Below are 27,632 nucleotides of genomic sequence, written 5' to 3' on the forward strand. Positions count from 1 at the left end.
GGTTTGCTTGGGGCAGTAGGTGGGTGTGATGCAGGAAGAAAGATGGGGTAAAATTGAAGCAAGGTTCACTTGTATATACTGGAAATGAGCATATGTAATTTGGAGTCTGATCAGCTTATCTGCTAGAATGGTAAAATGACACTCTACATATGTTAGTAATCTCTACTGGCTGTCAGCCTGATAATATTTTGAATTTCAACCTTTATTTTCTTACTGTTTTTGTAGTCCATGCTTAGTGTTAGAGAGACTATAAGGACATAAGACCCTGCCCCAAGATATGAACAACTTGAATCTCTTGTACCAAGCAGCTGTAAGCCCCACCAAATGTGTGGTACTTTTAGAGCTGAATATGACATAAATGCTTTAAAAATGAAATTAAAATCCCTGATCCACTGATGAGAAACAGCTTAGAGGTTCAACAGAGGCTAAAGGCCAAATTCACAACCCTGTCAAGTGAGAAATTGAATTGACTTCTCCTTCATGGAAAATTCTTAAAGGCATAGAGGATATTGCTATTAGTAGGATTTCTTCTGTAATCAGAGAAACAGGTTTCAGCGTAAGTAACCAAATGTGTCAAATACATGCACATTCATCAACAGTAGCATTGCCAGCTGGAAAATGTGGTGGTTCTCAGATTTTGCCTGGCTAACTGCTTGGGTCAAAAAAACAGGTTTGGAGCAGAGTACCATGTGATTGAAATGCGATGATGGAAATCTGTACGAAGCTGGTATGCCTGGTTTAACAATGCTTGTAACCTCCCACTTTTGCAAATAGTATTATTTCCATTCTTTCCTGATACAAGAGTCAGAAGTGAGTTCTGCTGGATACACCCAGAACAAATATATTGCCAGCATTCTTGTTTTGGAGAAACGAATATGAAAATTTGGCAAGAAACCTTACAGTATGTATAATGGTGTTGCCAGTGACACAATCTATTTTGTCTTGCAACCCAATAATTTTGCACCTTGGTCTGGAAAATAGATTTTCATATCTAATCTTTTATCAGGCCACAGGGTGTTTTCAATTCTATATAAAATATCTCACTTCTGGGAAAAATAGTGGATGCTTATGACTGAGGTACACAGAGTGGTGTGGGAACATGATGCAATACTTGGTTGTAGTTGCCTCGACGTCCGGGCATGTGTAATCACCATTATGAAAATGAACTGAAAATACTAGACTCTGTGGTTACTTAGACATTTAAATTATTCATTAATGCAGTGCAATGCAAAATTATGGAAACAGTTTTTGTCACATTTGCAGCAGCCTTTAGAAAGGATGTAATCCTTGCCAAGAACCCTGTCAAGAATCTGGAAAAAAAAAATACACGAGCTGTTGCTGCTGCTTTAACAGTGAGATTATACATCTTCCATATTCTGGGACAGTCTTGTTACGTTGGTTGACTGTACTTGGGAATATTTGTAGTATGAAGAAAAAACAGAAAAGTCTGAAGACTGCAAGTGTCTAATTAAAGTAGGTAAAAACATTTCTAGGAGTTGTCAAGTATATTATGCATATACGTATAAATTAAAATTACTGAAACGGTAAATAGTATATTAATATAACTCAAAAACGTATGTCTAGAATTTTATTAATTGCAACAGTCTTATTGAAGCCAGTGGGAACTACTTATTAACTGACTTTGCAGGTGCCTGAATCGAAGGGGTCAGCTCAAATCTCTGTGTAAATTAAAATTAACTAAGGTAAAGTTGATAATACTGGTCATTGCTGAGGGCCAAAATTCATCAGTCTCACATTTTTATTTAGGAGATAAGAATTGAGGCGTTATCAACATATTTTGTTTTTTTTTTTATAGAGGCAAATTGCCCAGTGTGAAGAAGAGGGATATGGGGTGGGGTGTTGTGCTTTTAAATGTTGAGAGTCAATGTGTCAAAGCTCTTGGGCTTTTTCTTTTTTTGTTGGCTAGGTTTGAGGTCATCTTCTGTGGCAGTGTATAGGAGAGACCTGAAGATCATCTTATGCCTCAGCTTGCCACAAACTGCAAACGGCAAAATGACGGTCAGGTAAAAGCAAAACAGTCCTGCTAGCTTTTCCCACCCTCGCTGACTTCTGAAGGCCAAAAGTCCAGAGAGGGCAGAAGGATGCATGAAGTTTTGGTTGTATCCCTTCTGTGTATGAGAAACTTGCTCCCTACTCCAGTTTTTCCTTGCCGAAGCATGAGATGTGAGTGGGTGCGTGCTTGGTGCAGCAGAAGACTTATCCTATGAATAAGGGAGAGAATGTTTTCCCTGTGAGACTTGGGTGGCAGGAACGGTAGCTGTCTTGGCAGAGCCGGTACTTAAAGGTTGGTTGCTTCACCATGAGCACGCAAGTAACAGGTTTTCAAACAGCGGCTGGGGAGATGGGGCCAATTTACTGCATGAACGAGCGGACGAGGTGGAGTAGTGTGAAATTTGCTGAGTGGAGAAAGGTTAGGCCGCTGGGATGAAGGAGTGAGTGGCAGCAGGTTGGTTGTAGCGTGGAATAAGCCGGCCGTGAGGGAGCAGTAGGAGGGCAGAGTGGGAATAGCAGTGGGAAGTCTTTTGTGAAGCAGTGCATGGAATAGCTGGTTCATTGTGCGAAGCTGTGAAAGGTGGGAAAGACATTCCACTTGGGGGTGGCAGCTATGGAGGAGGTACGCTTTTGTTTTATAAATCAAGAATGGGGTGGGGGTGGTAATGAGAGACTGAAAATAGGCAGCAAAGGAGATGAGAATGGCAGTAAACAGGGAGAGGATGGCAGCGTGTGGCCTGCTATTTGAAGCAGTGAGTGACATAGAAGGTGACGGGGAGGTACGTAGCAGGTAGCGAATGGTTTGAGAGTGGCAGTGGCAAACCAAAAGTCCACGTAGTTTAGTTCACATCTTAGAATAAAGTCGGAGTTTGCCAGGCAAAGGCAAGATAGAGAAAGCAAAGAGGCGATGTTTGTGCTGCGGCAAAGCCCTGTTCATCCCACGCTGGGCTGCCGTTCCCGGTGAGCTGCGTGCCGTTTCTCGCTGGAGGGCAGCTGCGCCGAGTGCCCGTGGCCGGCGGTCCTGACCCGTTGGGCTCTGGTGACCTGTTTTCCCGTGCTGGGTGGCGAGGAGGGAGCTGGGATCAGCCCGCAGCACCTGCGGCCGGCCAGGTGTCAGGAGGAGTTCAGCAAGACCCGAGCAGGGGTGGCCATGGCCGGGGTGGGTTTCAGCTCAGTACCCCCGCGGGGCTGCTGCCAGAGAAAAGCGGGAGCTGCAGAAGCCTTGAGGGAAGGGGCTGCGGTCTGCAGCAGGACCTGGCCTGGAGGCTGAGTGGTGCAAGAGAACAACGTGCCCTTGAGCCGCCGAAAGCGGACACTTGCGGATTTTTGTCCTCGACAGATGACGCTTGTTGGTGCCGCTTTCCCAGGCCACAGCCATGCGCGGCCTCCGCTGGGCTCCGGTAAGGGGCTCCTCTCCCTGAGCCCTGCCCGGTCTCCCCGCGGCTCCGAGTGTGGGGCCGGGGCCGGCCCGGCGTGCGGCTGACCCTGCGAGGGACAGGGAGGTGCCGGTGGGACAGGGCGGGGGGTGGCGATCGGGGCCGGGCCGGGCCGCCCCGAGGCGGGGGCGCGGCGGTGGCGGTTTGTCGCCCCGGGCGCGTCCCCCCCGCCGGGCCCGCAGGTGGCGGCGGAAGTGACGGCCGGCGCGGGGTGCCTGTCGCGGGGGAAGATGGCGCCTGCGGCCGCGCTAAGCAGCGCAGAAGGTAAACAAGTGTGAGCGGCGGGGGGCGGACGGGAGCGGCAGGGACCCCGGGGGCGAGGCCAGGCCAGGCTAGGGCAGGCAGGGCCGGGAACACCGGTGCCCGGGCGGCGCGGGGCGGCGCGGTGGGGGGCGGCTCCCCACCTCCCCCTGAGCGCGGATCGCGGGGAGGAGGGAGCCCAGGATCCCCCCTTCCTCCTCCGCCTCCTCCGCCTCCTCCTCCCGGCTTTGCCTCAGCCATTGCCCCTCTCTTCAGCCCCCCGGCGCGTCCCTCCGCCACCGCCGCCCCCGGCTGTATGTTACACAGAGGGCCCGCTCTCCGCCGGTCCAGCGGGAGGTGCCGCGTCTTCAGCGCCGCCGCTGCCGAGAGGTAGGTGAAGCCGCCGCCGGTATCTCCTGGGCCCTCCCGCCGTAGCCCGCCCCACCGAGGGCGGCCAAGGCCCCCTTCTGGCTTTCAGGGACCCTCCTCCCCCGGCCGAGGCAGGCGGGGGCGGCGGGCATGGCTTTGCCGAGCCGTGCCGGGCGGGCGGGCGCCGTGAAAGCCTTGGGGGCGGGCGGTCGTGGGGCGGCTGCGGCCCCGAGGCGGGCGCCGCGTCTCTAAGTCTTGGCCTGCTTGCCCTGTGCATTGGCGAGCTCGGCCCTTGAGCTTTTCCGTACAGCGGAGTGGTGCCAAGCATGTCAAGCAGACAAGCTGAAGTAGGTCATCCGAGTTCCTACCCCGAAAATGGCCATTTCCCGATCAACGACGTTGGGGGAGAAAAAAGTGAGCTGAACAAGCAAACTGCTGCCCAGGACTGGTAGTGGAGCTTTAAGTTGTTTGGTAAATACTTAAATGTCAGTTAAAAGTTTCAAGTTCTTGTTTTTTTTTTTTTTTTCTTCTTCTTCTTTAGAAGCATAAAGCTGTAACTGGATAAAAGGGCAGAACTACTGAAGTCAGGCTTCCTGTTGATTTCTTTGTTGTGTGTATTTGTCCCTAAAATTATAACCTAGCTCTTCCACCACATTGCCCTAGTTCACAGTGAGACCCCCCTCAACGTACCGCCATGTGCCAACATCCTTTCTGTCTTTCTTCCAACACCTAGCCAACGTGTTTAATTTCTACCACATGTCCTATAAACTCTCCCACTGTCACTCATCTCCTTTCACTTTCCATAATTATACCCTGTGGCTGGTTTGGATCTACACGTGTTGATTTGTCTTTCAGTAAGCAAAGCAGAGCAGATAACTGTTGAACTCACACTGGAGACACTGGATGTTTTTCATTTTTCTAGCTGCCAATTTGGGGGAAAATTGGTCGAAATTTAATATGCTTGAGATTTCTGTCTTTCTGACAAATGAGGTTGATGTTTGGCAGTGGGGTCAAAAGCAGTGTGTCTTGAACGAAAGGCACAATCTCATTAATCTCGTTTTGTCAGAAGATGCTAGAAGTATTAACTAAGTTAGCAATAAATATACAAATAACTACAAAAAGACAATTGTAAGGAGTAGTTTGGCTATCTTAATTTTGATTAAAATTATTTTTACTAATATAGTTTAAATGCTAGTTGTAGCTCATTACCTTTTTATTATGCTAAAAATTTATGTGACGACTCAAAAAAAAGTAGGATTAGATTTTTACTACTAAGAAATACTTAACTTGCTACTTTTCTGTATAAAATACACTATGATTTTCTTTATCAATATTTTCACAATGAGAAAAAAAACTCTTTATTAATAATTTTTTTCTTACATTTGGAAAAATTAGTCGTTAAAGAAGCTATAAGTGTGTGTGTGTGTATATATATATATAAAAGGAATGTTGTCACTCAGGACAGAGCAATCCAGTCCACTTTGAGAGCAGTGGCAAATCTGTAATTTTCAACACTACCATCATTTAACTGTTAAGTATTAATGATACAAGTTTTTCTAGTTAAAGGCAAGTCTCCGTCTTAGGATATATTGAAAATATTTTACACTGGGCACCTGTTCTGGTATCAGTAAATGCAACTGAAAGAGCATTGAGCTGAGCTTGCTCTATGTTCGGGAGCATGTTTTTTTGTACAGGTGTAGTGATGCAATGATCTTTTAGCCAAATGGTTTGAATTATATTAATGTCTGTGAAGTGCAGTTACGTCATCCACATAGTGGAATATACATAAGGAACTAATGTATATCTCATTGATGCTAATTCATGAGGCAGAAGCTGAGTTTGGATTTAGTTAGGTGAAGTTAAACTGGTCAAATAACTACAGCTATGGTGCATATGTCTGGCAGTCTTAAAATGCTTGTTAAGCATGTACTTTCATCAGAATCTTTGTGATAGTCATCATAAAGCTTGATTTAAGGGCTGAACTGGGGAGTGTATTTTGTTCTGCGGTGGCTAGTGTTGTAAAATGTGAAGTTTCTGACATACAATCGATTAGTATTCATCTAAATTGAACATATGTGAAAACCGTACTCTTCAGTATTTTAAAACAAAATTATTCTGATCTTTTGTGTGTCTGTGTGCTTGCAACATTTGAATTCTTCTGTGCAGAAAGACCAGGTTGTGTTATGGTGTAAGTTTTTAAGAACTGAGTAATGTGAGCTGAGAAACCTATCCATTATGAATACGTGCGTATGAGAACACCAACACGTCTGCTTGAGCTAGAGGTTTCTCAGAAGGAAAACTGGACAAAACACTCTCTCCTAGTAGTGTCCTCTATGAAGAAAGCTAAAGACTACTCAGCAGGCTTCTAGCATACTTCCAGAATGATGTATAACCATACTGAGCCAAGACGCAATCCGTACTGAGTTTTGGTATGTTTGATTACAACTAGTTCTGATAATGCTTCTAGCATAACCGTAATGATCTCGTAGACAACCGATGTGTTATAAAATGAACTGTGACACATCACTCAGAGAGAGCAACATGGTTAGGGATTTTAAGAGGAGCTGTCATGGTCAGATGCATGCCCCTAACAAATTCTTCGTGCAGTGTGGACAGTTTTCAGGAGTACTCAAGTTTTCATTTCTAGAGCTCTGGCAGTCTGTTTCCTCTGACTAGCAGTGATTGGTAAGCTCCTAACTTCTCATTTCTAAAGTAATCCAGTGTTTTCAGAATTCTCACCATGCATTGCATGAAGTCTTTAGCGTGAACCTACTGGTATGTTTAAGATAAATTGTTTCCCAAACGTAGCATATTAATTACAGAGGATTTCAGGTAAAGCACGTACAAACTTGATGTGTTTCTTTGTTTCCTACACTTGCAGTTGTTGAAGCAACATAGAGTTTTTATATCCACTGGTTACTGATCTCTCTCACTTCTGCGTTATTCCTTCTGTTGCTGTTAGTGGTTCAGACAAGACCATAGAATCACAGAGTGGTTTGGATTGGAAGGGACCTTTAAAGGTTGTCTAGTCCAACCACTGCAAGGAGCAGGGACATCTCCAACCAGATCAGGTTGCTCAGAGCCCCATCCAACCTGGCCTTGAATGTTTCCAGGGATGGGGCATCCACCACCTCTCTGGGCAACCTGTTCCAGTGTTCCACCACCCTCAGCATAAAACAAATTTTCCTAATATCTAATCTGAATCTTCCTCCCTCTGTTTTAAAACCGTTACCCCTTGTCCTATCACAACAGGCCCTTTGGGGTATAACTTATTTATACTAGGTAAATGTATATTTATGCACGCATTGAATTCTCACTCATTGCAGTATACTGCATTCAAAGGCCATGTTTTAGTGATGAATATGTGCAGTTGTGAATGTTCTGCTTGTATGTGCAAATGCCTATGTGTATTATATTTTAAGACGTGTGTAACATTTGGCTATGGTGAAATGTCCTGTTTGTGCATGAAAGTTTCTTTTAACAAAATTAGGGGCAGAGAATTCTGCTCAAAGCAGTCTTTGCTATGCATCTCACTAAATAAAGCATATGTAATGGCTTTAAAATTTGCATTTAAATGCATGTGTTTGATGAATGAAAGGAATGGGATAGATCGAACAGATTATTGGACCTTAAGCTCTATTTTAGTACTTTGTGTAACCAAAGTATGATTCTGTTTGTCTGGTGAAATATCTTTTTTTGTAAGTCGTAGATACAGTGTTTTGTTATGTGAAAATTTGTTGTTCAACTGTGTTCATATAGGTACTTTTTTAGAATTTCTATGAGATGGGTAGAAAGAACAAGAATTTCAAAATTGTAAACAAAGGAACCTGCTAGTTCTGTCTCAGCATCTCGAATGAGTTAAGAAACAGCAGTAAAGAAGAGCAGAACTCTGCCTTTCAGCTGGTGTGCTAGAATTGGTATGGTCAATATTTTCCTAGAACAATGATTTCTATCCCTACAAAGTTTATATTAAATAAACACACTTACCTAAAGGACACTTTTTCAGAACATACTGCTTTTGAATAGGTTTTGAAATCAAGCAGGGCATGAGCCAAGAGTGGATATTCTGTAACTTCCTTCTCTATAGCCTGTGCGTTTAGACTGCATTTCTACTTGTGACTAAGAGCCTCAGACACCCTGAGGAGAGAAGGTTTTCCTTGTTTGGCAAGAAAAAGCAGTCTGGAACAGGGTTTTCAGACTGTCATTACGACTGTGGAATAGAGATGAGAAGTCATTGTTCCAAGTAAGTGCTTTTACAGTCACAGCAGAGTAGACTCTGAAATGCGTTATGTGCTAAGAGAGGAAGAAATATCAGGAAAAGCTAATAAGCTTAAGCGTATTTCTCTTTTGGCTTTTCAGCAGAGAATCTGTACTTCCTGTGCTGCGTTATGCTGATCAGCTCTAGTATGCGCAGAACAATGCAGAACGTCAACTTAGATTTTTTTTTTTCCCCCTTTATTGTTTATACGTTGGAATTTTTTGTTCCCGTTTTCTTATAGACCCCTGTAGGCCACATGTCTTCCTTAGGATTAAGTGTGCTATTGTCATTTGCATCGGTGGAGAAAATCTAACTCTGAATTTTGCATTTTTATTGAAAATTTGAAAAAAAAAATGTTATGTTATTGTCCTCTGGGAAATAAGCTGCAGCATTTGAATAGTGCATAGAATTACATCTAAGATTGCAAGTCTCCGTGTGGGAGGAATGGCATAGCTATACTTCAGAAAAATCACTTCATTTGAGCGTATTTTGTACTGCTTTTTTGGTATTTGAACTACGACATTGCTGTTTGCTTTTGGCTGCGGATATTAGCTATAGAAACGAAGATTTTTACCAGTTGATCATAATATGCATTTAACTATCTATTTTCCCAGTCTTTGTGCTATTTTAACCCTCTTGTGTATTTGCACTGGCCGATACATTTTTGTGTCGCAAAGGAAAATACATCTGCTGATGCTGTGTATGGCTTTATGCCAAAAAAAAAGGTATTTACTCCTTTTATTTAATGCAGGAAGACAAGTAGTCTTTTGATGTTTACTCATAGAATTTTGAAGCTTCTTTAGATGGTGTTATGGAGAAGTCTTACTGCTTTTGTCTCTACTTAAATAATCCATTAAATACTGTCTGATGCTTGGGAGGAAAAATATTTTGGGATTGGGTTTGGACCATTTACCCTTGACCGTTTGTCTCTGCTTATCTTCACTTGCCAACTTTTCTTTTACTTATTTGAGGTAGTGAAAGAGGCCTTTTAAAGCTGTTCTATGTAAAAGTTACTTTCTTTTCTTTTGTTTGCAGAGTACCTATAATGTAATTATCAAGTTGAGGAGAAAGACCTTAGTGTGTGTTTGGAGCTTACTGATATGGTTCTTCTATGTTGTTCACGTATGCAGTGATGTATGTTCTGTTTTGAAGAAATCTATTCTGTGAGATTGCTGTCTGCATGAGCCTGTGTGATGGGAGAGTCCTTTGTTTTCAGGTTAATATATGTTGCTTCAGTCACCTGGGGAATGTAGCTTAATTTTTTACTTTTTTTTTTTTCCCTGAATATATTGTTGTGTTATTGTTAATGTCTCACAATTGCAAATTCCAACTGTCTTGTCCTGTCTTTTCCATTGATCTTGGAACTGAAGCTGAGCCATATGTCTTAGTTGGTTTTCTAAAGAAATGTAACTTACACAGTTATACTGTTTGAGCAGCCTAGTAACCTTTGAACTTCTTGGCCAATTACAAACAAAATTGGAGATAGTTGTTTAAAATTGCTATATATTTTATGAAAACTGTAGCCCATTTAAAGGCAAGTGACCATTACATCTCTTAAACAGAAAAGACTGAAGTATCAGCTCAACTATTATTAAACATCAGAGAACTGGGGGCGGTGAGGGGGAGGAGTTACAAGTGCTGTAGTGAAAGAAAAAAACCTAATATTGGTTTTTACCTTTTCATTTTATATCAAATCCACTCAGAAAGCAAAATCCTGTCAGACTTTATGCTTCCTCATCAGGTTTGTTGCTTCTTTTTGAGGTGTTAAGAGTTAATAAAGTAATTCTGTCCTTGTCTGCTTTTGTGTAAAAATTAGCAACAACAAAGACAAGTATTTAATGGTAATTTTTCTTTCTGGTAGGCATGTGTTGTGTTCAGGAATAAAGGACTCACAATATGAAGCTCGAGAGTAGTTTGCATTTTCTCTGTCTTCAGTGACATTGAGGGCAGCGTGCTATGGAAGTTGGTGAGAAAGCGATTGGGTTGTCAGCTTTGTTCTCTTGCTGCTGCTCTTACTTTCAGGAATTTGAATTTTGTCATAAGGCCTTAATTTTCATGACACTTCGAGCATTAACTTTATTGTGCACAGAACCTGTCAGCAGGCTTCAACAGCATGGGAGCAGTGCTAATTCCATGGGGTGTGGCTACAAACACCCACTCACCATTTTAATTTTGTATAGACAAAGAGTATCTCCAGTTTTGTTTTCCAGCATGTGTGCTGATGAATTAAGGAGAGGAGATGATTATCTGTTGATGGAGTCTAATAAAATACATTCCAGTTAAAATGGCAGCAGTCAGGATGTGGTGCTTGAGGAAGTGAGAGTAACATGAAAACTGCTTTCTGATGTTGTGAAACCTTGACCAACCTAGAGTCACTTCTGGGTCCATCTTCCACTGTAGAGGTCTATACCCTTGACAATTAGCACGTTTTTAGATATGTTGATGTTGGTGTTATTTATCTTTTCATGTAGATTACCAGTACCAAAACATTACTAACTTTAATTGTTACAGGAAATTCAGAGTTAAATGCACAAATAACTGAGTGAATGTTGCAGTGTAATTTAAGGTGGGATAAAGTGAAACAAAAAAACGGTTGAACCAATTCTAGTAGCTGATCAAAGCCAAAAGGGGAAGATGTTACTCTTCTTCCCTGTTCCTGCTCATGGGTGGTGTCCTACCCTCTGCATCAGGTTGGTTCTTGTGCCGTATCTGCTGCAGTGTCAAGCCAGAAGTCAGCTCACTGATAAGCAGGGAGCTCTCTGGTTTTGAGGCTGGGGTGTGGTGTTGTGTGTGTTGCGTCCCCCTTGGCTTGTTTTAGTCTTCTGTCAGGTGAATTGGCTTTCTAGAGCAGTCCCAGGAGCCTCAGAAGTGGCTCAAGGTAGGCAGCAGGAACTCAGACCCCAGAATGACAGAAAGGGAGAGTGGAGTGTGCCATTGCTTTTTGACTAGTGATGAATTGTTAGATTGGTTCAAGCTGCCTCATGCAACTTCACCCTACCTAAACTGAAGGAAGCTGAGCAAGATCGTGAGAAATTCCTGGATTTTGAATAGTTTTTAATATGGATTTTTATTGAATCTTTATCTTCCTTAACTTTAACAGGGTAGGATCCTGCTAGTCTTTAATTTATTTTTGGCTTATTTACAGTTTGACTATAGCTTGCACGTAAGTAACACTATGCATCTGCAAATGTTCAAATGCTTAATAAGCAATTAAGCTTCACTAAACTCAGTATACAGAATATTATTTATTGTGACCTAATTTTATCGGCGCTTCCCATTGCCTTACTATATTATACTTTATAAATCTCATCACCTAATTAATCCCTATAGTAAGCTAAAAGGGATTATATTGTTACAGGAGAAGTCAGACACACACACTAAAATAATATCTCTGAATAAGTTCGATTTCCTAGAAAAAAACTTTTGAGTAAATTGACATATGTTTTTAAAGAGACGAAAACCTTTTCAGTTATACCTTGTACACATCTCCTGGAGCTTGTATCCGAAGTTAAGGAAGTTCGGCTTCCTTTCTGAAACCTTTGATATTCAAGAGTGGGTGTTTTATTGCTCCCCTGAGGTAAATTATTTAGAAAGACTGGGGGGGGCGGGGGTGGGGGAGGGAGGAGGAAGAAAACCATGGCAGTTTTTTTAGCATTACATATTCATTATCTGACCACGAAGGAGCTTGGAGTGAGGAATCCCTTTGGTAGTTTCGCATAGTTATTCTTGTTCATTATCCTTTTTTTGTAAATGAGAATATTTTGAGGGGAGAAATATTTAAAATTTGTGTTTTAAGTTGTTTCTTAAGTTGATTTTTCATCTGAAGAGAAAACAAAAAGGATGGTGAAGACTTTTAAGTCTGAATAAAAAAAAATCTTAGGATTTATCTGGTCAGGAAGAGCTTGTGATATGTTATTAGAAATAACAATTTATTTTTATTTTTATTTATTTATGTTTTCTTCCCCCCAGGTGATTCATGGCAGGGGACGTGGAAGGGTTTAGCTCCTCCATCCATGACACCAGTGTCTCTGCTGGATTCAGGGCACTGTATGAGGAGGGATTGCTTCTTGATGTCACACTTGTCATTGAAGACCACCAATTTCAGGCCCATAAAGCACTACTTGCCACCCAGAGTGATTACTTCAGGATTATGTTCACAGCTGATATGCGAGAACGCGATCAGGACAAAATCCATTTGAAAGGTCTGACAGCTACAGGCTTCAGTCATGTCCTCCAATTCATGTACTATGGAACTATTGAACTGAGTATGAACACTGTTCATGAAATCCTTCAGGCTGCCATGTATGTCCAACTTATAGAGGTGGTAAAATTTTGTTGCTCTTTTCTCTTAGCTAAAATCTGCTTAGAAAACTGTGCAGAAATTATGAGACTTCTGGATGATTTTGGTGTAAACATCGAAGGAGTTAGGGAAAAATTGGACACCTTTCTGCTAGAGAATTTTGTGCCACTCATGTCCAGACCTGACTTCCTTTCGTATCTGAGCTTTGAGAAGCTCATGTCTTACTTGGATAATGATCATCTGAGCAGATTTCCAGAGATAGAGCTGTATGAAGCTGTTCAGGCCTGGCTGCGCCATGATAGAAGACGCTGGAGGCATACGGACACCATCATTCAGAACATCAGGTTTTGTTTGATGACACCATCCAGTGTTTTTGAGAAGGTTGGTGCATTTGAAAAGCAATAGATAGGGTTCATAATTTAGCTAGGGCAGTATGCCATTAAATAGGTAAGATTCCCAAACCTATTAGGAGGAACATAATAAACCTGTAGAGGACAAACATCTAAAAGTGTTGTAATCTGATTATTAGACAATAGTATGTACAGTGGCTGGAGAACAGGTAGGTTTACAATACATTTTTTTAAGTGACTTCATATGGAAAGGACTTGTATCAAGTTTTGTTTCAGTTGTTCTTACTCTTTCCACAAGTTGCTGCTTGCTTTCCAGAGATTTTATAGCTGCATACAGCATGTAGGGTATATGTCATGATAATTGTTACCAATATAATCAAAACAGAGTGACTGTAGATTTTACATGTTTTAAGTACAGTTTTTTTTTTAATTACAAATGAAAAGTAGCATCTGCTGTTAAATCTGCAGGGTGTTTTTGTTGTTGTTGTAGTATCTTCAGCACTTGTGCTGCTACACAGCAGTTGGAAGCAAGCCCTGATCCTGCAAAGTTACACATACATTTGGTTTTACATAAGAGACGCGTAATACAATCAAAAGTTATTGACGGTGTGAAGTGTAATGTTTTACTTTAAATATCAGAGGAGTGTTTGTAACAGGTGATCTAAAATTCGACTGATCATTGTATATAAAGAGGTTAAAAGAGAACTTGCTTTTTCTATTGTTCTGTTGAAGAATAGACAAAAATGTTGTTTTCTAGTTCCTGAGTATTTGTCAACAGTAGAGAATTACAAAACTTTGTAAGCAGCTGTCTCGCAGGCTAGTGACGGTAAGGGTATTCAGGTTAGGAATTACTTAAACTGTGCTGGTTTGTTTTAACAATGTTAATTTCATGTTAAAAGATACAACTTCAACTTGTGTATTTTTCATCTCTCAGTGAATTAATAGGATTCAAGGCCCTGTGTTTTTATTTGGCTTCCTACAAATAAATTTCTCCCATATTTCTACTTTGATATCTAGTGGATATCCAGATAAGGTTGTATTGTTCTTGGTGTTTTTCAGGGCTACTGGATCATTTAAGGAGTAATGCTTACACTTACTTGTATTTGAAATTATAAAAGCTATTAATTACTGTGGAGAAAGTGAGTTTTTATATTTTGAATTTTTGTGTGTGTGTGTGAATTGAGTAGAGGAAGTAATAATGCATAAAATATTTATGATCCTATATTAGCCTATAGACATAAACAAAATAATACCTAAACATAATTTGGAACAGTAATGTGATGTTTATATTGGGTTAAAACATTTCCAACTAGTAAGAGCTGAACTCTGCAAGATACTATGTAGTGTCTTGTTTTAATAATACTTTATTATTTATTACTACATCATTTAAGCTCTTCAGTAGGAAAACTGGCAGGATTCAGAGAGTATTCTTAAGGTCAATCTGACAGGGTAAGAGTTGTGTGAAAGAGTCGCTTCAGCTCTGAATTTTTGGCATACAAATTCAACAGTCAAGCTGTCTTCAGTTAAATTTCTGATATGTTCGTCTTCAGCATTCCATTTAGGTATAAAAGAACAGTGTTTCTCGTGTTTTATCTTGACAGCTACCAAATGGCCAGTTAGGTACAACTTACGGAGAGGAGTAGTTTTCAGCGTTCCAGTTTATATACCCACATGTAAAAGCTTTAACTGTGAATACCCTTTCCATTAATTGTATGTGGGAACAGAGAGAAGCCAGTGGAGATTCTGGAGTGGGACAACTCAGCAGAGGGAACCACGACTTAAGTGTGTCATTTATTGCTGCAGCTAGCAATGCATTTATGTTTTACTGTGGCTAGAGAGCATTGAGTAATCCAGCATGACAAATGACAAAGGACAACTGCAGTTGGAGCTAACATCAAAATATAGACAACACTTTTTTTCTTTTCTTTTTCATTTTTTTTTAAATATAAGAGCACGTCTGTTAATTGTTCTGGCAGTAGCCTGAGGAAATCTCCCTTTCTTCTGTATGTAAAAGGGGGGGAATATTGGTAAAACTGCTTTTTTTTTTTTTTTTGAGAGAGAGATCCACAAACAGAATTCACCCTTTTCCTGAAGCCAGCACATACTAAATGCCTGCGTGAATGTACCAAATACAGTCTGAGGTTGATTCTTTTGGTTCAGCGAACTCTGTATTTGCTATACGCTGGCTGACTTGTCATATGTACTCTTACGTAATCTTTATAATACACATTTCTAAGATGCCTGTTCTTGCACTATATAAATAACTTATATAACTTAACTTTACTAGTCTACTAAGGATTTTTTTTGGCCTCTTAAGCCATTTTATTTCTTACATCATTTTTTAAAAAGAGATTTACAATCTGAGTGGAATGGCTTGTCCTTTTAAACAGGAATTAATGAGCAACCCTAGATTTGTACCTTGAGGCTGATATGCATTTGGAGTGAAGGTGCAGCCTATTTGCTTACTGTAAACTGTACTGGAAGAACTGTTTCTGAAATATGAATAGATACTCCTTTTGTTCCTCAGCTGTTAAAAAAGATGTAGATGTATGAGGGAAAATGGAAAGATAAATGAAGTAAGGATTTGGGGAACAGTTAGAAAATAAAGGCAAAGTGCGCAGGAAGAAACACAAGTTCTGCTATCCATGTTATTCTTTCCTTTATTTGCAACGCATCTGTGGCTCCTTAAGTCTTGAGGAAGGTTGATGATAAGTTAGAGGGCATTTCTCCTAGATCATCAAGTTCATCTCTGTGTTACTGTAGGCAACCGTGTCATGCTTTCCCTCCATATGCTGTTTAAGCTCCATTTAGTTTCTGTGTACTGCTTAGTTGTTTCAAAACCTCTTGTTCTTAAAATCAATTTTTTTTTTTTTTGTTTGTCGAGTTTGTTATGACTAGCCCATGCTGATTTATAAATTCCCAGCTTACATTGGAAACTTACTAATCATAGAATCATAGAATAGTTTGGTTTGGAAGGGACCTTCAAAGGTCGTCTAGTCTAGCCCCCCTGCAAGGAGCAGGGACATCTCCAACCAGATCAGGTTGCTCAGAGCCCCGTCCAACCTGGCCTTGAATGTTTCCAGGGATGGGGCATCCGCCACCTCTCTGCGCAACCTGTTCCAGTGTTCTACAAGCCTCATCGTAAATTTTTTTTTCCTTATGTCTAGCCTGAATCTACCTCCCTCTATTTTAAAACCATTACCCCTTGTTCTATCACAGCAGGCCCTGCTAAAGAGTTTCTCCCCATCTTTCCTGTAGGCCCACTTTAGGTACTGGAAGGCTGCTGTAAGGTCTCCCCAGAGCCTTCTCTTCTCCAGGCTGAACAGCCCCAACTCTCAGCCTGTCCTCATAGGAAAAGTGCTCCAGCCCCCTGATGATCTTCGTGGCCCTCCTCTGGATCCGCTCCAACAGGTCCATGTTCTTCTTATGTTGGGGGCTCCAGAGCTGAGCGCAGTACTTCATGAGAGCGGAGTAGAGGGGCAGAATCACCTCCCTCGACCTGCTGGCCATGCTCCTCTTGATGCAGCCCAGGATGCGGTTGGCTTTCTGGGCTGCAAGTGCATGTTGCCAGCTCATGTTGAGCTTCTCATCCGCCAGCACTCCCAAGTCCTTCTCCTCAGGGCTGCTCTCAATCCATTCTCTGCCCAGCCTGTATTTGTGTCTGGGATTGCCCTGACCCATGTGCAGGACCTCCACTTGGTCTAGTTGAACTTCATGAACTTCATTTCTTATGTGCTGAGCATCTCAATTCTGGCATATAGATTGTTAACTCTAGTCTGATTTGAGAGATTAGATTGAGTTACATTTCAGCTTGATTGTCATAATTTCTCTTGCCAGTTTCTAAAAAGGAACAGCAAAATGCTCAATTTGAGGGCATTGTCCTTGCTGCAGAGAGGCTATGTTGTCTTGTATTTATATGGTTAGACTGAAAGATAACAAGTTATTTGTAGCGCTTGCAGAATAGCCCTTCAAAGCCTTCTATTGGTGCTGACCAGTTTTCGTGCTGGCCGTGGGATGTAACTAAGTAATGACCCATGCTAGAAAAAGGGACAGTTAAGTACAGCAGCTTGTCCAATGCTATGTATACTGAAGTTTGGTTGCAAAGTAATATTGGTTGCTGTTGTTTGAGAGACATACGTGTGACTTTTTCTATTTGACTGAATTTTAATTTCCAATACCTATGTTAACATTTTGATAATGCTTGTGAACAAGCTTATAACTGTGCTTAGAATATGGCCAGAGATAAGTAGATGTGAAAATAATAAGGATCCTAGTTAGTAGGATTGATGGATCTTTAGTTTTGATTCAACGCAATCTCTATTAGTATTTTTTTAATAAAAAAGTTTTTTTTTTTATCTTTTTTTCTTTTTTTTTTTTTTTCTTTGCAAATAAAAGGAAGAATTTGCTCTCTAGAAGTCTGGTATAGATGCCATCATTATTCATTGAAAAGACGTAGCATAGCTTCTGTGTTCCTAGTAGCTTGAGTAGCATCACTTACACATTCAGAATTCACAGTTTTAGAATACTTAAATAAGCACAATTTTATAACCTTTGAAATAGTTCTTTGATTACATGGCTAGAGATGATAGTCACATCATGAGTCATCCAGATTTTTCTGTGGTTTTTTACGAGTTCTACAGAAGGAACCAAGCTAATATCTACTCCATATAATAACATGTTAAGATTTAGTTACCAGGTGTACAAATAATAGATGTTTAGTTTGAGCACTTCGAAAGTAGCCTTTCTTTATGATTTTTAAAGCTTTTTCCCAAAAGCGCAAGTAACAAAGATACTAATAGAGCAATAGCTGCAAATGGTTGTATTAAAAAAAAAAAAAGGCAGTGTATACTGAAGTCAAACTTGTGTTACAGAACATTTATCTTGCATTTCATTTCTCTTTCTGCAGCTTATTAGTTTGCTTAATTATTTTAAGTGAGGGGAAAGATGATGAACATAACATGGGATACATCTGGTCTTTTGTGGAGATCACTTTTCAAATTTGAAACTAATGGCTTACGTTTTTATCTTTACTTTTTCATAGAATATAGATGGAAAATTCTGAAACTTGCATGGCTGCTGCAACTAGAAAAGCATGCATTGCAGTACAGCAGAGAAACAGTCAATTATTAATAGCTGCATTAATTTGGAAAGTCAGCAGTTTTTACTGAGTCTTTCACTGATTCAAAGTGAATATAACAAAATGCATTCAAGCTGCAATTGACTATGGCTGGAGGGATGGTGTTGATTTTGGTGAAGTCTTGGTGGTTTTGGTATTGACTACCTAAGGGATGAGTAGAGAGGTGGATGTTTTAAATTATTTTCTTCATCTTCTTTTTTGTATGAAATGACACATTGGATTTTGGTTTTTTGCTGTTCTGTGTGTATGTAGCTAAAAGTCCGACCATGAACCACTGTAACTGGTGATGCAATGAGATAGTTCTCGTGAAAGTTCTTCAGGGAGCTCTTACATGAGCACTGTGTCCCAGGAGAACCTCTGTAAGAGCGTTTTGCCCAGAAAACTGAAGAGAAAGAATTGTAAAGAATGTAAAAAAAAAAAATCACGTGAGCAAAGCTGTAGCGCTTGGATTAAATTCCTTTTTAAAAATAAGACTGAGGTTGGTAAGGGAGTCCAACTTAAACTTTATCTGAGACCCTTCAGCAAGGTAACAGAATAGTCTTTCTGTAAACTTGGAAAATGCTATGAAGCATTTATGTTTTTTTTAATCAATTCTGAGTTGATGATGTACTCTTAAGAATGCACATTTGATTTACTTCAAGGTTCATCGTAGTTAGTGTACATCTCCATCTGTGTTGGATGTTTTGCAGAAACTTATGAGCATTCTCTCGAATTTAGTATGTTGGTAATTAGGTGCATGTTCCTTCTAGAGCTTCTTCATTTGAACTTAACAGGAAAATCTGTCTGTTGGTAAGCACTTACATATTTGTTGATCAACTACTTCTTGCTACTTCTGGGTAATGGCAGAAGCCTACTTCTGAACTACTTCTGTATTTTGAGTGTCAGACAGCAATTCCCACAAAAGGCTTGCTGAAGGCCATGTTCTTTGATCTGCTCAAACGAAAATATATGCACAACTTACAGTTGTGTTTTAATACCTGAACACCTAAGTTTTAATGCTTCTCTTTTTTGATTATACACACAAGTAATTAAAAGTATTGTAAAATTATTCAGAACTGTAGATGTTTGGAGAGTTGTCCTTACTTTGGGCTGAATAGGACTTTCAGATAATTCTGGAAGATTTCACACAGACAGTGTGCGAATGTGAAAGTGGGCAAACTGACCTACATTTGCGTTGTCTTCATTTGCATCGAGCAAGTGTGAGCAGTCTGTAATTTCATATAGGCATATCCTAACATTCGTCTTAGACCATCGTTTGAGCCTTGGGAGAGGCAGAGGTTGTGCAGGTGAAAGGCAGAAGACTAAAAACACTGATATTTTTCCTCAACAGCGAAGTCTAGGAAGCCTCCTACCTTTTCTTACCAGAGTTTAGATAGTCTACCAGTATTTTGGTTTGTGGTTGTTCTTTGTCTTGAATATTGTAAGAATTCCTAGTGCTTATATATTTTCATATTAATCTCTTCAAGATTATGCTTGTAGATAGCTTTCCCATGAACTTCAGTCTGAAAGAGTTGTTAATAACTGGTAGTTGCATTTGCTTCCTGGTGTTTTTCTGGTTTAAGGTAAGAGGTTGAGGCTTTGCTTTAATATTAGTTCCTTTGTCAAGGTAAGTAATAGTAAACTACTAATAGATTGATGTCCTGGTCTTGAGATTCTGTTTCTAGAATTGGAGATATTCCTTATTTCCTTTTGCATGCTTTCTTGGGGTGAGATTTTGGCTTTGTGAAGGAGTAGAATGGTGAGGATATATGAGGCTTATTATAATTGCAGTTTCTGGCTGGCATTTCAATTTCTAGATCTAAAGGCAGAGTTGTAAATGTTGAGGGGGACAGAAAAAACATTTTCCATCTCTGCCAGGCTTTGCTGGCATGCTTCACCTTAGGAGCATGTTGATTCTGTTGTCTTCCTTAGTCATACAAGAAGACTTGAAATGCATATAGGTGGACTAAAAATAATTTATCTTTTTGTTTAATTCAAAAAATGATAGCTCGAGTTTTGGAATGCGTGAAATAGTCATGCTGTTTTATTTTTAAGGATAATGTAACTTATCCATGATTCTTTGTTATTTTAACTTTCTGTTTCTTTTTTTTTTGTTGCCTTTAAGGCTTTCTATATTTTACCTTTTTTTTTTTCTGCTGTCATTCTCCCTGCCACCCCTTCTCCAGCATATTTTTTGGAATTTATGTTCAGTCTTTTCAGTCAGGCAAGGTACGTAGTTTATTCTAACATGTCATATAAGCAGATCTCCTGTGTTTGTATGGTATCTTCTTTATTTGCAATAAGAAAATAAGTCTCTCATTCCCCAGAAGAGCTGGGCTTACTGTGGGTGTTTTGTAGGCGCTAAGTAAACCTTTTTGCTCCTTCATCACCACTGGTGAAAAAGGTAGAAAGAACTAACTAGCGAGAACTAAAGGCTTTCAGGTTTTATGTGAAAGAAACTAGGGTTTGGGATCAGGCCTGACAGAGGATTTGTGGATTTGGCAATATCTAGCAGGTTTTTATTTGTTTTAGAAGTGTAATTCAGAATGCTGTGTTAGACCAGACTGTACAGGAAGAGTGAAGCCTCTTTGAAGAGAAGCACATGGTGACCCAAGGGCTCTCTGGAGCTAGATTTGTTAAAATGTTCAGGACAGAGATGTGCTTTGGTGTTGGCTTTGGACCAGTCTCAGGAAATTAAATTGCCTTAGATAGGAGGAGGAGTCCTGCAAAGGTAAATTCTTACAATCTCTGCCTCCTTGCACACCGCCCCCCCCCCCCCCCCGAAAAAAAAAAACCCACCAAAAAAACAAACCAAACAAAAAAAACCAAAAAAAAACCTGAGCAGAGTTAGCTCTTTTCAAATTGAGATGGCATCGAGAAGGAGCACTTCACTGCTATGTGGTAATTCAGAGGTTGTAACTCTCACCAAGGAAGTGGAAGTTCAGACCTACCTCCACAACTTACCAAATAAATGCACAACCAAAGGATTATAGGTAGAGATGTTTTCCTCTTGTGTTAAAGGCATTTGTTAACATGTGGAGACTCATAAAGGGGAAACCATAAGGTGACCGTCACAACAAGTGCTTAGTGCGATCATGTGTTCTGAAGGAAAGGGTTTGGGTACTTTCCCTTCCCACCCCACCTCAATTAAATAGCCCTGTGAGCAGAGCCTAGCATTTGGGAATAGCTGCTTGGGCTTGGTGATGAGAGTTCAGTGGAAATTAGGTTAGGGTAGACCTTGGCAAACACAGAATGGATGTACAGAATGTTTTTCAAACCCAGGAAAATAACACATTTTAAATTTAGATGCTTCATGGATTAAGCAAAAGATAAACAGAGGCTTTTCTGGGGGGAAGGAATAATGATTTTTAGACTTGGGGATTTCAGTTGTGCCTAATTCCGACTTAAATTCTGCATGTGAGTATTCTGCTGAAAATGTTAATCACTGCTGTTAATTAATAAATTGCCTTCTGGATTTTGGATAACAGTGCATTAGCTTAACCCTCCATGTACAAATGCAATTGCTGTTAAGATTGCCTGAATGAAACGAAGTAAAAGAATCTTCTAATGACACATAGTCATTTAGGTTTTCTGGATTGTTTCTCTTGGTCAGAATTTTAATGTCTTTTAAATGTATTCATAGGTAAAAACATCAGAGTTTTATCGATACTCCCGGCAGCTGCGACATGAGGTTGACCAAGCCATGAATTACTTTCATAGCGTTCACCAACAGCCTTTGATGGAAATGAAATCGAACAAAATTCGTTCTGCCAAACCCCAGACTGCAGTATTTAGAGGAATGATAGGACACAGTATGGTAAACAGTAAAATTCTTCTTTTGCACAAACCAAGGGTCTGGTGGGAGTTAGAGGGTCCTCAAGTACCTTTACGACCAGACTGCCTTGCCATTGTGAATAACTTTGTGTTCCTGTTAGGTGGGGAAGAACTGGGGCCAGATGGTGAGTTTCATGCTTCATCCAAAGTGTTTAGGTATGACCCGAGACAGAACACTTGGTTACGAATGGCAGACATGTCTGTCCCACGTTCTGAGTTCGCTGTTGGAGTTATCGGGAGGTATGTTTATGCAGTGGCTGGGAGAACCAGGGATGAAACGTTTTACTCAACTGAACGGTATGATATAACTGAAGATAAATGGGAATTTGTGGATCCCTATCCAGTGAATAAATACGGACATGAAGGGACTGTGCTTGGTAACAAGTTGTATATCACTGGTGGAATTACATCATCTTCAACTTCCAAGCAAGTGTGTGTGTTTGATCCCAGTAAAGAAGGGACAGTAGAGCAGCGAACAAGGAGAACTCAAGTGGTCACTAACTGCTGGGAGAACAAATGCAAAATGAATTACGCAAGATGCTTTCACAAAATGATTTCTTATAATGGTAAACTTTATGTCTTTGGTGGTGTCTGTGTGATCCTGAGGGCCTCCTTTGAATCTCAAGGATGTCCTTCCACAGAGGTTTATGACCCAGATACTGATCAATGGACTATATTGGCTTCTATGCCAATTGGTAGGAGTGGTCATGGTGTAGCTGTTCTGGACAAACAGATAATGGTTCTTGGAGGGCTTTGTTACAATGGTCATTATAGTGATTCGATTCTCACCTTTGATCCAGAGGAAAACAAATGGAAAGAAGATGAATATCCGAGGATGCCTTGCAAGCTGGATGGTTTACAAGTCTGCAGCTTGCACTTTCCCGAATATGTTTTGGAGCATGTTAGACGTTGCAGCTAAATACATGATTTGTCAAAAAATACGGAGCAGTTGAATTCCTTCAGAAACATTACCTTGTGTATAAGAACAATTGCTAAATGCTTAAGAGAAACAGGATGTACAGGGAGAGTACTTACGAAGTTGGTCTGATATTGTAAAAGCTTTGGTTTTTTTTTAACAAACAATTGTAAGTAGAAGAAAGAAAAATATATTTTTGAGTGTGGTTATTTTTTTTGTAACATTTTATGTCTATAATACTTTCTTCTCTTTTTTTTTTTTAATGGCCATTATACTACAATGCTTCTGAAATCAGTTGAGTTTAACAAAATATTTGTGGAAGGAAGAAAGACTTTATTTTAATTTTTTATTGAGCATCAAAATAAAACTTGCCATCTGTACTAGGGTACAACCAGTTTTAAAAAAAGCAAAGCTAAACAATTTCTGTATTTTATATTGTCTTTTGGGTGCTTTTTCCATTAGTTGCAAAGTATTCTCAAATCTGCTAGGTGGTTTTGTTTTCCCTTGTATACGTGGAAGAATAGTTTCAACCCCTTTGCATGACCATTTTCCTGGTTTTGTATAGTAGTACCAGTAAGTCTGCCAAAATGCAAATTACACATTTTCTACTAAATTGAAAACAAAAACATTTTTATATTCAGAACACTATTTCTATTGTCTTCATTGTGTTTGTTGGTGAGTAAAAAATATATCCACACACACGTGCATACACTGTAAAAACTATATATAAATACATCTTTTTATGTGCAGTACAATATTATATTTTAACTAGTGCACAGATTCAGCCATATCTGTTGAATTTAAGTCAGAGTACTATCCTTTAATGAGCTAAGTATTTCAAAGTTCTTAAGTAACTGGAGGCCTCATTTGGTTTCAAAGGATCTTATCTTCAGTATATACTGATTGATTCAGTAACTTTATATCAATGCTACATAATGAATTGTTGATAATTTGTTATTTTATAAATTCTTTTTCAGAAAGTAAACGCATCTGACCTGAGTTTCTTTTATTGTTGAATGTGCTGCCCAGTCTTCTTTTTTTCATAAAATAAAATGGAAAATGTCAATAAGCAAATGCTCAGCACTGCTTTGACCCACAGTTACTTTCGGAACTGGATAAACTATAGTTTATTCTCAGTACTTTGCTTGTACTCTTGCTTCAGTACCGGTATTTTGTTTGTACTCGTATTGAAGCGGTGTAATCTTTTTTTTTATTACTATTTTAATTGTCAACTGCTATGAACTACTGTGTTTTGAAAATGTGGAGTTAGGTGGTTGAATGGTTAGTACCATTTGTTTCTTTTACAAAAAACCCTACACAACTACAGTTACTGACCTCGGAGTGCCTGAATTGAGATGTGTGGTCCAGAAGGGCTTTGAGTAACTCTGTCGTGTTAACTTGCAGATATTACTGACAGTAGATTGGTAAGAATTATCTGCCAAAAAGTAACAGGTAACAGTAATTACGTTCTGATTTTCTTTAATGATGTGAAATTAGCCATTTCTAGAATCTAAATGAGAAGACTGGAGAAGTCAAAGGCTCACACTTAGTTCAGATGTGTAGGGACAAAATGCTGAAACATGCACCTGCGTATTTTGTAAAATCTTATGCTGCTGTGTTTCAGTTTAAGCAATAGACTTTACTTTATATGCAGCAATGCAAAACCAGTTTATTCAACATTTTTCCAGTCAGAAATCACTGTAGAAAAGGAATGTACAGTACTCAGGGAGTTCAAAAGAATGCACTTGGACCAAAATCACCCTAAATTTCCTATGTTACAAATAACATCTGCTTGCCTAAACTAAGTTTGAAATAATTGATAGAATTTAAAACAACATGTAAAACTCCTCATACTTGTATTTTGATATTTTTGTAATAATTATGTTCTGAATTGAAATATGAGGGTTTGGTGCTGTATGGCAAGTAGGCAGGTTTTTGTTTGGTTTTGTTTTGTTTTTTTTTTTTTTTTAAATTAGAACTGATTTATTCATTTTTTCCCATATGTTTTAACAGAAAGAGAGAATGTATGCCATCATAGCCGTAGTGATGTTACTTACACCAGTAGTGACTGGTGATATTCAGACTTCTGATGCAGACTAGTTTGCATTTAAATTTAAGTAATTTTTAATCAAAATCCAGTTTACTGAATTATAAATCTAATTTACTTTCTTAATATCTTAATTTAAAGCTGGCGTGGCTTACACTAAAACCTCAGTTTCACTGTGAGACTTGTATGTACAGTACCCTGTGTGGGTGCAGAGATAAACTGACTCCAGTAGGTGCTGGCTTTGTGCAAGTAAAAAGGTTCTGCTCTATATAGTTCATAGAATATTGAGGCACCAGAAACAAACAAATCTTTTAATTTGCTTTTATTATTTTTGTCACCAGCTTGTTTCTCAGTAAGTTTATGGGGCAGCAAAAACTAACCCTTCTTGAGTAGGCTTTCATGGGCATGTTACGCATAGTACGGAGTACTTCACTTTTATCTAGGGCCAGTCTGGGAAATGGACGTGGTTCTGGATATCTGGTCTTCCATGATTCAGGTGTAGTAAAGAGACATGGGCAAGACGTAATTAAAAATAATGTTAAGGATGGGAGTGTCTCGAGTTACATTTTTGAGTCTGCATTTAAAGCACCTTCTGAAGTTGTGTGTGCTAAGCGACTGCCACTGAAGTCGTTGGTGAGTATTGACACTTGAAACATGAAGAGCCAAATCATTTTTAGGTGCTCTGCTTTTAAGTTCATGTTTATCTTCAGGTGCCCAGTTCCGAAAGATCTTGTTCGGAATTGTCATAGTAATTATTGAGTGAAGTTCTGATTTGAACTGTTGGTTTCGAGTTCTCTGAAGTTGTGTCTCCGTTGAGAAGCTGGCTGTAACCTTTTGAGCATTAGGAATGATTGGAATTTGCTTGGGTTTAGAACGTGTGGGGGTATGTGAGAATGTTTTGTTAATTTACATTTCTACCATGCTTTTTATTGTTTCAAATATGAAATATAAAATTAGCTTACAGTCTCTTTTCCATTGCAGTGGAACTTCTGAGGCAGTTATTTTTGTTACTTTATATATCAGAGGGATATTTTCTTTTTTTTTTTTTTTAGTTGAAAGTTTCTGTTTGTGTTTGCTTTTATTATTTAGCTCCAGGTAATATAGTGTTTAAATAAAAACAAAACTAAACTGGCTAATAAGAATTACCTATTACTATCAAATTTTGAGCATTATGATGAGATTAATATTTATTTTAAAAACATTTCAATGCCTCTCATTTGTCAAGGAAAAGGTAAGTTACAGTCTTTGATTAGTAAGTTTGGGGGGATTGTTTCTTCTGTTCCCACCCCACCCATAATGAAATACCAGCAACTCTGATCTCACGCACATCTTTAAAATTTGACACGACCTGATTTTCAACAGCAAGTGTACTTGCCTTTTCTTAAAAGGTGGGCATAGTGAGTTACAGTCTACAGGGTTGGGTTGTTTTTTTTGTTTTTTTTTTTTTCACATTTATAGCAAAAATATATCACCTTCATGTCTTAATTTAGCAACTAGCTTCAGGAGGAAATTTTGTTTTCAAATGAGCCAGAATGGACAAAAAGCGTAGTACTCCTGTAAAGGGGTTGGACACTGCCAGTTCCCATTCTGCATGCTGCTATATCTGTTTCTAGGGGACACGGAACCTTTTGAAAGTACTGCATAAGGAAAAAATAGCTTTTTTTTTTTTCCCCACAAAATATTGTTAGTAGCTCCACAGTGGGAGATATTAGATGGCAAAAAAAAAAAAAAAAAAAAAAACCGACTTTTTTTTTTTCCCATTGATTCAGCTGGAGGATGGCAGTTGTTCGTTTTACAAAGGCTCTGCTATTTCAGAAAGCAGCTGCTAGCAAGAGGGGCTAGTGGCAGCGCATGAGCTACCTGGCCACCTGCTTTTATGTTACTTTCTTGTGAAAAGTGTGATGCCCTACTTTCTGCTGTATGAGAGCAGTCCTGTTGTAACTAGCGCAAAGGGTTTGTGACTTCGATATTTCTCTGGTTTCTGAGATTTGCAGGCTTTTTTTTCTTGAGGACCTCCTGCGTTATGAACCCAAGTGCTGTGTTTTTTCATGCTGATCATATGATAACTGCTTGCATCAGGGGTGAAGCTTCACTTTGCACTCAGGAAGCAAAGGATAAAATTCAGCAGGTACAAATTCAAATCAGTTTAAAAAGAAAAACATTGCTTAGCTCATTATGTCCATTCTTTTGCAAAAGGAGGGTAAGTATTATGGGGAGATGCTAATGACTCTTTAAAAACAAACTTCAAGCTTCTGTCAGCATTTATATGACAAAGTCATATAGTTGCATTTGTAGAGGTATTTTGCCTTTTAAATCTATTTTTTTCCTTAAAAAAAAAATAATTAAAAACTGGTGAATTGGGCCCCTGATTCTTCTAACGCTTCAAGTGTGTGCTTCACATATATGAACAGTCCAATATAAAGAAAACAGAAAACTGTAAGGTACTTAAAAAAGAACATACATGTGCAAATATTATTAAACCTGTCTTAAGTGTTTATAGGGTTGGACGCATCAAAGAAAACTTCTATTTTTCTCTCCTTCCGTTAATAAAAATATTCCTGGTGAAGTTACTTGAATAAGCATGGTCCATCACATGTGGCAGGGCTCACTTGAAGGAGAGTGGGAAAGAATATAACTGGAAAGCATGAGTAATCTATTTAAAACAAAGCTTGCCGATGTCCTGTAGCTAACATTTTGAGACTTTAATGTTTGTAGAACAACCTGAAGCTGCTTAAAATGAATACTAATGACTA

The 27,632-nt window shown here is 39.4% G+C and overlaps 1 protein-coding gene across 6 annotated transcripts; it reads left to right on the forward strand.

Annotated features, from left to right (window-relative positions):
- Nucleotides 1–713: 713 nt before the first annotated feature.
- Nucleotides 714–27,632, forward strand: KLHL15 (kelch like family member 15). Of its 6 annotated transcripts, XM_086766987.1 has the most exons (6): nt 3,589–3,713; nt 3,966–4,079; nt 4,369–4,529; nt 10,527–10,718; nt 12,286–12,997; nt 21,726–27,632. In XM_086766987.1, exons 5-6 carry the CDS (start codon nt 12,293–12,295, stop codon nt 22,833–22,835), a joined length of 1,815 nt encoding a protein of 604 aa, XP_086623113.1. In that variant the 5' UTR covers nt 3,589–3,713; nt 3,966–4,079; nt 4,369–4,529; nt 10,527–10,718; nt 12,286–12,292; the 3' UTR covers nt 22,836–27,632. The 6 variants fall into 6 exon arrangements, with proteins under 6 accessions (XP_086623132.1, XP_086623113.1, XP_086623104.1 ...); XM_086766978.1 differs by lacking the exon at nt 10,527–10,718; XM_086766996.1 differs by lacking the exon at nt 4,369–4,529.

Source organism: Chlamydotis macqueenii, chromosome 1 (assembly GCF_036417535.1).
Source record: "Chlamydotis macqueenii isolate bChlMac1 chromosome 1, bChlMac1.mat, whole genome shotgun sequence".
In the NCBI taxonomy this organism is placed as follows: Eukaryota; Metazoa; Chordata; class Aves; order Otidiformes; family Otididae; genus Chlamydotis; species Chlamydotis macqueenii.

What these genes read in the sequence shown, in the direction of transcription:
- KLHL15 (XM_086767006.1), top strand. Translation starts at nt 12,293, where the DNA reads ATGGCAGGGGACGTGGAAGGGTTTAGCTCCTCCATCCATGACACCAGT. An exon ending in CATCCAGTGTTTTTGAGAAG is followed by an intron (nt 12,998 to 21,725) that starts GTTGGTGCATTT and finishes ATGTATTCATAG; the next exon opens with GTAAAAACATCAGAGTTTTA.